Source organism: Phocoena sinus, chromosome 8 (genome assembly GCF_008692025.1).
Source record: "Phocoena sinus isolate mPhoSin1 chromosome 8, mPhoSin1.pri, whole genome shotgun sequence".
In the NCBI taxonomy this organism is placed as follows: Eukaryota; Metazoa; Chordata; class Mammalia; order Artiodactyla; family Phocoenidae; genus Phocoena; species Phocoena sinus.
This window is the reverse complement of record NC_045770.1, coordinates 58,919,862-58,929,608: the sequence shown is the minus strand read 5'-3', so window position 1 is coordinate 58,929,608 and position 9,747 is coordinate 58,919,862. Positions and strand designations below refer to the sequence as shown.

At 60.0% G+C, this 9,747-nt stretch overlaps 1 protein-coding gene across 3 annotated transcripts in view; it reads left to right on the top strand.

Moving 5' to 3' along the window:
• Positions 1–2,181: 2,181 nt before the first annotated feature.
• ARHGEF17 (Rho guanine nucleotide exchange factor 17) overlaps positions 2,182–9,747 on the top strand; it is a 58,652-nt gene continuing 51,086 nt past the window's right edge. For all 3 annotated transcript variants that reach the window (XM_032639306.1, XM_032639305.1, XM_032639303.1), the window contains exon 1: positions 2,182–6,316. In XM_032639306.1, the coding sequence (XP_032495197.1) occupies positions 3,110–6,316 (3,207 nt within the window). In that variant the 5' untranslated portion in view covers positions 2,182–3,109. The remainder of the gene's footprint in view (positions 6,317–9,747) is intronic.

The window sequence follows — 9,747 nt, the reverse complement described above, 5'->3', positions numbered from 1 at the left end:
GAACGGAGTTAGGAGCCAGACTCCCCCTAAGACAGCTCCTGTCCAGAGCTCATTGCTTCTTGGAGTCCCCTTACTCCTCATCTTTCTCCCTCGTAAGTGCCTGAGGTCCATCATTGGCCTTGACTGTGACCATCACAATCTTCCTATCTTCATTTCCCCAAGGGATTCTACAGCCCTGATATTGCTGGGTCACCACAACTCACTGGGTAGATGGGTTATTGTTTTCATTCCCCTTTCACAGGTGAGGAGCCTGAGGCCCAAAGGGAAAGAGCAACATGCTGAGGACCACCTGTCACATCTGTGAGGGTGCCTGCATTGGGCCCGCCTTAGTGTTGCTGTCCGCCCTGGCACCCAGTGCTTCCAGACCCCTTCTAGATGAATATTCTGAGGGTTAAAAACACCCAGGCCCTCTCTGTGCCTGGAAGATGACTTTGTCTCATCCTGAATCAGAAGGGGCTGGTGCGGGGAGCAGCCAAGCCAATCTCTGATTGGGTGAGCTTCCCATTGGGTGGAGGCCCAGCGTAGCTCCTTAAACACCCTCCCTCCCCACCAAGGGGATTCCTGGTCCAAAGGCCCCAAGGAGCCCACCTCAAGGCCAAGCTGCAGGGCGCTTGGGAGCCTGTGACCTGAGTCTCTGCTCCTCTCCACCAGCTTCCCCATCTGTGATTTGGGAATAAAAACCTCTATCCTCTATCCCAAAAGTGACCTGAAGACAGAAAATGACCAGGTGTGACAGAGCTTGGAAAATTACCAATTTCAGATGGCAAGGGCCATCATTATTATCGGAGGGGAGCAGTGACTTCCAGGATGAGGGTCCCCCCCCACCATACCAAAACAACCTAGAAGAGACAAGAGTCTGATTTCAAATAGAGTCAGAGAGAGGCACCCTTGGGGAAACTTAAACCCACTCCATACTTTTCAGATGAGGCAGCTGAGGCCGAGGGAAGTGCAGGTATTTACCCAAGGTCACACAGCAAGGAAAGGGCAGAGAGACAATAGGCCAGACAGAGCTTTCTTCCTTGCTATCAATTTCCCATTGAAGAGTGAGCGATACGCCGGCCCCTTTGAGACAGAGAGGAGGTAAGGTTGAGTTGAGGGACTTATTGGAGGCTGGTCTCAACTCAAAGAGGAAGAGCTTTCTCCCTACAGTTACTTCCCACAACCCAAGGGAAGCAGCAAGCAGGGCCCTGGGGTTCTCTCTGAGTCCTCCGTGTCTCATGCGGTAGTCAGGCAATGCCTGAGTGTCTACCTTCCTGCCCTACGCCCAGCCCTGCCTGTTCATCTGGATCGGGGCCTCCTGCTTCCAGGGCCTCCTAACTAATGGGGCTCAGCCACAGTCCTCTTGGGCTAAGGGTAACATGAGTGTCCGCTGTTCCTGGGGAGGCTGATCCCAGGCCCAGGGAGGAGGAGGATACTGCTGGGGGCTCATCAGGGATATGGAACCAGCACAGGCTGTCTGGAGAAGCACGGTGTTTGAAGCTCCTGAAATCTGAATTTGAATCATACCAGGAGCTGCCATTTCCTGACTTTGACACTGGTCAAAGTTCTTCTTCATGACCCACAGAGAAGGGGCAATAAGATCTACCTCCAAGGGTGGTGTGAAGCAGTAGAAGCCACCCACACCTTGCCTGACAGGAGGGCGGATGGGAGTCAGGTAGGAGTGTAGGTTCCGCAGTGGTAAATCGAGGGCGTTCCCGTCAAAGCGCCTTTTGTGTGTGAAGTCGAAGGAAGGGCAGTGCACTTTGCGAAGGGAATAGGTTTGAAACGGCTCCTGAAGGGACTAGTTAACGACTAGAAGGAAGTAAAGGAAGTGAAGTCTTCCCAACTCTCCGGGGTTTTTTTTTTTTTTGTGGCGGGTGCAGCTTTAGTCGTCCAAGGCTCCACGGGGGTGGGCGAATCCGGCCGGTAGACGGCGCTAGAGCCGCGTACCCCAGAGAGCTGGAGAAGGAGGGGGCGGGGTACAAGGCGCGCGGCTGCAAACGTGGGGGCGTGGTCACAAAGGGTGGGGGCCCCTGGAGCGGCTTGGGGAGGGTGGGGGACAGTCAGAGCAGGACTGGCCGCAGAGGTGGGAGGGGCGGGGCGTTTGGGGGCGCCAGGGGCTGGACCCGGTCGCAGTTACAGCGGGATTCGCAGCGAAGGACCTGATAAGAGGCGTGGCCTGGGCGGGGTGAAGGGGCGGGACAGAGAGCTGCAAGCGCCTGGGTTGGTCTGCGGCGCGCACCGCTCCCCCTGGAGGCGAGTCTCTCGGCTGGGAGAGTGTTTCTGCTTTCACCTGAGTGTCGGTGTTGTGTACGAGAGTTTGTGGGTCCGAGGTTGCCATGTTGGGGTCCCTTGGGCAGGAGGCGTTTCCGCCCGAATGCAGAGGGTGCGCCACCCCGACTGTACGCCTGTGGAGTGGACCACACTCAGAGTTTGCGTGTTGCAGCGAGTGCTGGGGGGATGGGGGTCAGCTCTGCCCGCTGAGCTCCCGAGGGGCTCATCTGGAGGGTCGCTTCAGTCAGCATGTGCTCAAGCAGTCTTATTTGTCCTTCCGCTCCTCCCCGATTCCTTCCCCTCCCCCTCACTCCCGATTCCCAGACTAGAGCGCGCCGGGAGCCCACCCCCTCTTTTGGGCGCGAGGCCCCGCCCCCCACCCCCTTTCCTTCGCCACAAAGTTTATTTGCAACAAAAGGGAGCGAGGAGCAGGCAGCCTAGAGGGAGGAAGCGGGAGCCGGAGCGGCAGCGCGAGGGGAGGCAGGCAGGCCGGCAGGCCGGCTGGCGGGCGGGCACAGAGCCGAGGAACGGAGCGCTGGGATCCAGCCAGTATCGGGTCGGGCCGCGATGCTCCGGGTCGCACCGGGCGAGGCGGGGGCTAGGCCCGGGAGTCGACTCTGAGGCGGGCGGGGTCGCGCGGGATGGAGCCGATGCGGCCCGCGGGCGCAGAAACTTGAGCCGCAGCAGATAAACCTGTGCTCCGGTCCCTGCACCCTTTCCCCGCTAACCGCCTCGCACTGCGGCTGCGGGACCCAGGCCTTCGGACGCCGGCCGCTGCGCTCCTTTGGGGCGGGGGCGTAGGGGGGGTTGGCCGCGGCTCCCCGAGGCCAGCCCCCCCAGAGTGAGTGCCGCCACTATGGCGGACGGGGCGCCCCGGCCCCAGCTTTATCGCAGCGTCTCGTTCAAGCTGCTGGAGCGCTGGAGCGGCGGGCCAGGGCCGAGGGAGGAGGCAACGGACACCTCCGGGCTGCGGCGCCGCGCCTCGTGCCGGCCGGTCTCGGACGTCGCGGGCCAGCCCTCCCGGCGCGTGTCCAAGCTGGCGTCTGGGCCCCCGGCCGCCCCCGCGCAGCCGCGCCCGCTCCGTAGCCTCTCGCCGTCGGTGCGCCAGCTCTCCAGGCGCTTCGACGCGCAGCACCTGGACGACAACGCCACTGGGGCCCGAGACGGGGGCGTTTCCCCCGGGGCCGCGGAAGAAGCGGCAGAGGGAGCCGCGCGCGGGGCCTGGCCCAGCGTCACCGAGATGCGCAAGCTCTTTGGTGGCCCTGGATCCAGGCGGCCGAGTGCCGACTCTGAGGCTTCGGGGACGCCCAGCCCCGACGGTGCCGCGTGGGAGCCCACGACCCGGGAACCCCGGCAGCCACCGACGCCACCTCCTCGGACGTGCTTCCCCCTGGCGGGCCTGCGTTCGGCGCGGCCGCTGCCGGGCCCAGGGACCGAGGGGAGGAGGCGGCGGCAGCAGCAGCAGCAGCAGCAACAGGAGCGAGCGCAGCGTCCGGCGGATGGTTTACATTCTTGGCATAGCTTCTCCCAACCGCAGGCCTGGGCCCGGGCCTCCCGCTCCTCCTCCTCCTCCATCGTTTCCTCCTATCCTGTCAGCAGCAGTCGGACTGCCAGCTCCAGCGAGGAGGAAGAGGAGGGCCCGCCGCCGCCGCAGCCCGGGGCGCAGAGTCCGGCCTACCACGGCGGCCACTCCTCAGGTAGTGACGAGGACCAAGACGGTGAGGGCGGCCACTGCTGGGGAGGGAGGCCGGGGCCCAGGCCTAGAAGCTCCCTCTTGGATAAGGACTGTAGGCCGGACAGTTATGGGTTAAATCTGGGCAGCATGGACTCGGCAAGGGGAGCCAGGAGCCCCGATCCCCCAACATCTCCAAGAGCCCCTAGGGAGGAAGGACCCCAGGAGTGGGGTACTGGCTCTCCTCCTTGTGGACCAGGTCCCCAAGAAGGACTTCGGCCCTTGTCAGACACTGTGGGGGGAACTTTCCGCGTGGCCAAGGTGAGCTTTCCCACGTACCTGGCCAGCCCAGCAGGCTCCCGTGGTAGCAGCCGTTATTCCAGCACAGAGACTCTCAAAGAAGAGGACCTGTGGGCTAGCCGGAGCTCTGGGAGCTGGGGCGTGTATCGCTCCCCTAGCTTTGGAGCTGGGGAAGGGCTTCTAAGGCCCCAGGCTCGAACCCGCACCAAGGGACCTGTGGGCACCACGAGAGCGTTGAGGGATGGAGGATTGGAGCTGGACAAGAGCCGGCAACGGAAGTCCTTGTCGAATCCAGATATTGCCTCAGAGACCCTGACACTACTCAGTTTCCTGCGTTCAGACCTTTCAGAGCTGAGGGTCCGAAAGCCTGGTGGGCGACATGAGGACCTTGGGAGCGGCCCTTTAGATGGCAGAGATTCGCCATCAGCAGGTGGCTCTGTGGGGCAACTTGAGCCCATGCCCTCCCCAGCCCCAGCATCATCTGGCACCCGCCCCACACTGAAGGACTTGACGGCCACCCTTCGAAGGGCAAAGTCATTTACCTGCTCTGAGAAGCCCATGGCCCGCCGCCTACTCCGCACCAGTGCCCTGAAGCCCAGCTCATCTGAACTCCTGCTGGCAGGCCCAGGTGCCGAGGAGGATCCACTGCCCCTCGTCGTCCAGGATCAGTATGTTCAAGAGGCCCGTCAGGTTTTTGAGAAGATCCAGCGCATGGGTGCCCAGGAGGATGATGGAAGTGATGTCCTCCCTGGAAGTCCTGACTGGGCAGGAGACGTGATCCGAGGGCAGCGGTCCCAGGAAGAGCTCTCCGGCCCTGAGTCTAGCCTGACAGATGAGGGCATTGGGGCAGACCCTGAGCCTCCTGTTTCAGCATTTTGCAGCCTGGATACCGCAGGGGTGTGGCGACCCCTTTCCTCATCCTCAGCCCAGACCAACCACCATGGTCCTGGGGCTGAAGACAGTCTGGGAGGGTGGGCCCTGGTGTCCTCTGATACCCCTCCCACACCAGGTGCCCTCCGCAGGAGACGCAAAGCCCCGCCTTCAGGCCCTGGTGGGACTGAACTGAGCAATGGGGAGGCGGGTGAGGCCTACCGATCTCTGAGTGACCCAATTCCACAGCGCCACCGGGCTGCCACCTCTGAGGAGCCCTCTGGGTTCTCCGTGGATAGCAACCTCCTGGGCTCGCTGAGCCCCAAGACCGGGCTTCCGGCAGCCCCAGCTGTGGACGAGGGCTTGACCAGCGGCCACAGTGACTGGTCTGTGGGCAGTGAAGAGAGCAAGGGATACCAAGAGGTTATTCAGAGCATTGTTCAGGGCCCTGGTGCCTTAGGGTGTGTGGTTGATGACAGGGTTGCTGGCAAAGCCCCCAAGAAGAAATCTCTGAGTGACCCCAGCCGCCGTGGGGAGCTGGCTGGGCCTGGATTCGAGGGCCCTGGAGGGGAGCCCATCAGAGAGGTCGAGCCCATGCTGCCTCCGTCCAGCAGTGAGCCCATCCTCACAGAGCGGCGGGCAGAACCGGAAGAGCCCAGTCCTGCCAGGGGCCGGGCACAGTCTGAGAGGGCCCTACCTGAGGCCCTGCCTGCTTCCTCCACTGTCCACCGTGACTTCCACCTTGACCCAAAACTGGCTGATGTTCTGTCCCCACGGCTCATCCGCCGTGGTTCCAAGAAGCGCCCAGCTCGGAGCAGTCATCAGGAGCTACCGAGAGAGGAGGGCATTCAGGACCAGGCTGGCAGCCCGTCCCGGGCCCAACCCTCCTCCAAACACGTTCGTCATGCCAGTGTGCCCTCCACCTTCACGCCTATCATGGTGCCTGAGCCACCGACTTCCGTTGGCCCCCCTGTGGCTGTACCAGAGCCCATGGGCTTCCCTGCCCAAGCCCACCCCACGTTGCAGGCACCATCTCTTGAGGACGTCACTAAGCAGTACGTGCTGACCCTCCACTCCAGTGAGGTCCCTGCCCCAGTGCCAGTGGATATGCCCTGCTTGACTCCGACTGCACCGCCCTCTGCCGAGGCCAAGCCCCCTGAGACAGTCCGGGCTCCAGATGAGCCTGCTCCAGCCAGCAAGTGCTGCAGCAAGCCACAAGTGGTGAGTCTTTGTGGGGGGCCTTTGGGGTGGGGACGAAGGAGGGCCAGGGACAGTGACTTATGCAGGAGTCTCTTGAGTGTGCTCACTGGGCAGGTGCCCAGGTCTGAGGGAGATTCTCTGGTTCTGGAAGTGCCCAGGCAGTTTTAAGAGTGTTACTGACACAAGGCTCCTGTCTTCTCAGGCCCCAGAGGCTTCAGGCTTCTGCTGGTACTAATGTCAGAGGTTCTTATCTGCTCTAAGGTATTCTGGGTGATAATTACAAAGGGTTCTAATCAGGTCCTTTAGATGTTTTTCAGGGACTGGTTTTAAAGATTCCTATCTGGTTCTTTGTTATCAATACATAAGGAGATGTGAGGGTGATGGAACTTTCTCAAAAACCTTGCTGCCTTATTGGCCAAACCCCTTGTAGGATGTTTGGCTCAGGGGCCCACAGTTGACACGGGTTTGCCATTACTCATGTGGCTTTCCCATGTCAGATCAAAATCTGGGTCTGAACCTGGGCCTGGGAGAATTGGAGAGGTACAAGGCATTGCTTTATGCAGTAGTGGAGAGGGCTCCATAACGTACATTGGAAGCCCTGGCTATTCTATGTGACTCAATCTCCCCATCTGTAAAATCAGAGGGGTTGTGGACAAGGTGGTGCCTATATCTCCTTCCAGCTGTGCTGTACAGATTTGTGGGGAGTCCATGGGTTGGAATTGGGACACTCTTTGGGCCTGAAATCTGCTAAAGCCTCCTCCAGTTAGAATGGGTACCTCTGAGGGAGGGCAGGGTCAGGGAGGAGCTGCTGAAGTTCAGCAGAGAGGGGCCTTGAGAGAGGTTGGGAGTGGTTCTGGCCCCCACAGGCAGGGCTGCCTCTCTGGGTCAGGATGGGGGCGCTGGTCCCCCATCCTGCCGGCTTGCATCTTCTCCCCACCCCACCCCCTTCCTGGTGACTCTGAGATGCTTCCTCCTTCCCCTGTCAGACCCCAGGCCCCAGGGGACTCGCTCTTGGGGAGAGGCTCTCGGCCTCCACTTCTTCCTTCTGGCTTCAGCTGTCCCTGGAGTTTGGGCTGTGGGTTCAGATGGGTTCTCGGCAGTGTGGTGCCGTGGCATCCCAGCTGGAAGCTAGATTCGAGGCTCTGGATTTGGGGCTTAGAGTGGAGATGGCCTGGGGTTATTTCAGCCGTGGCCTGTGCTCCCACTGTGTTCCCTGCCAGAGTGAGGTGCCTGGAAACCCTAAACCCTGGACTACTTTGGTTACTGCCGGTTCTCAGTGCCCTCACGGCCCCTCTAAACTCTCTCTCTCTTTGTTTCTTTCTGCTGTCTCTAGTTCCCCGGTCCTGGCTCTGGTGTCTCTCACAGAGGCTGCAGAGTCAGTAGGCAGGGAGTGGGGAGAGGGGACATTTTGGACCTGTCCTTCTTTCTGAGAGCCTGGTAGGGCGACTCAGGTGCCCCTAACTCCAGTGCCAGTTGTCTTTGGAATGTGGGGGTGGGGGAGGGTGACAACAGGGGCAACTCCTGCCAGGGACCCCATCCCCAGGTTCTTTTCCCTTATAATTATCTCCTCTGAGAGTGAGCAGGGGTGAACCAAGGGACTCAGGGAGACGGGGGGAGGGGGACTGTTCCTAAGAAGAGGCGTTGAGACCCAGAGAGGAGGTGGGAGTTTTTGCAGAATTGGCTCCTGGTCTACTCTCATCACATTGTCTCCGTGTCCCACGTGATCCTCAGGGATCATGTGGGACAGGGATCTCAGCCCTGCCACCCCAGCGGCCCCTAGGGGTTGTGAGGTGGGACATACCTGCCCATAACACAGGTTTCTCCCTGCCCTCAGTGGAGGCTCTCTCCAGCCTCCAAGCCTTTGCTCACTCCAGTCCTCCTATCTGTCCAGGCCCAGCTCACTATCCCCTCTTACCCCTTAGGGGAGAGAACTGGTGAGTCTGTCATTGGAAGAACAGGGTTTGAGCCCTGGCTCCAGATCCTTGTGTGGCCTAGGATCAGTCACATCCCTGCTTTATGCCTCACCTTCCCCTTCTGTAAAATGGGGTTAATGGTCTCTGCCTGGCAGGCTTGTGTACTGTGAGTGGGTGGTGTGATCATGCCCTCCCTGGGGGCAGGAGAGGGAAAAAAACAGGGTCCACTGCCTCAGCTGCTTCTCAGGGAGCAGCCTTGGCCCCTCCTCCCTGCCACCTACTGATTTCTGAGCACAGGGCTGGGCATTCTGGGCCTCAGTATAACCTGGTAGACTTCAGTCAGCTCAGAAGAGATTCACCATCCCCTAATTCCCCACCCACTCATAAAGCCTGGAAGTTCTTCCTTCTGCTAGCCTGAATCCCTCCTGCTGTCTGTCCCTTTCTTTCTGGCTCCAGGAGGATGGGGAGCAGCTGTCCAGCCCTCCTTCTGGCCTTCACGGAGGAGACAGTGTTCCCTTGTTTTGGGCCCAGGGCTCCAGTCGCACTCCCTGGCCTGTGGGTGGAGATGGTGTGGTGTGGGCTCCAGGATAAGAAGGGAAGCGTCTGTCACGCTTTGCTGATGACGCAGAAGCCAGTGTGAGCCCAGCCAGGGGGCTGGCAGGAAAGGCCCCGGGGACAGAGGGGGTCCCTGACCCACCCCTGGGCTGCAGGAAGTCCCTCAAAGTCAGGTCTCTCCCACCCCAAAATCTGTATTTGCACTCTGTGTGGTGCTGCCTCTCTGTTGGGAGCAGGAAGCCTGGTTCCAGACCTGGCTTAGCCTCTGACTTGCCCTGAGATCTGGACAGAGTCATCTTGGGCCTCGGTTTTCCCATCTGTACAGTGGGTGGTCTTTGCCTGGTCATTGAAGCTCTGTAGCAGAGACTCAGCCTGCAGGGTGGTCAAGGGAAACAGGAGGAGTCGGGGTATGGCCGGAAGGGAGAGAAAGGCAGCTCTATGCATCAGCTGTAAGAACCCAGGAGCCCAGGGAATGAGGGATAACTCATGGTCACTTTCCATGAACGGATGTGCTAGAGGGAGGAGGCCCAGTTGTGGAGCCTCCCTGCCCTGCTCCCTCCCACAGCCGTTGTCATTTCCACTTAGACCCACGGTGGCCTGGATGATCAGCGACTCTTCATCCCAAGGCTTCCCATCCTGCCCTAAAGTACAGTCTCATGATCTAACCTTCTGCCCTCAGGTACCTGATACCCGTTTGACAGAAGTGACAACTCTAGTCCAGAAATAGGAAGTGACTTAAGTCTCAGAATCAGATGGATGGACGCAGAGAACTTTAGCATATTGAAATAGCAGTAAGAGTGGCTAACATTTATGAAGTGCTTACTATATGCCAGACACTCTGAATGTTTCATTCTTCAAAAATGAAAGCTGTGGGCTTCCCTGGTGGCGCAGTGGTTGAGAGTCCACCTGCCGATGCAGGGGACACGGGTTCGTGCCCCGGTCCAGGAAGATCCCACATGCCGCAGAGCGGCTAGGCCTGTGAGC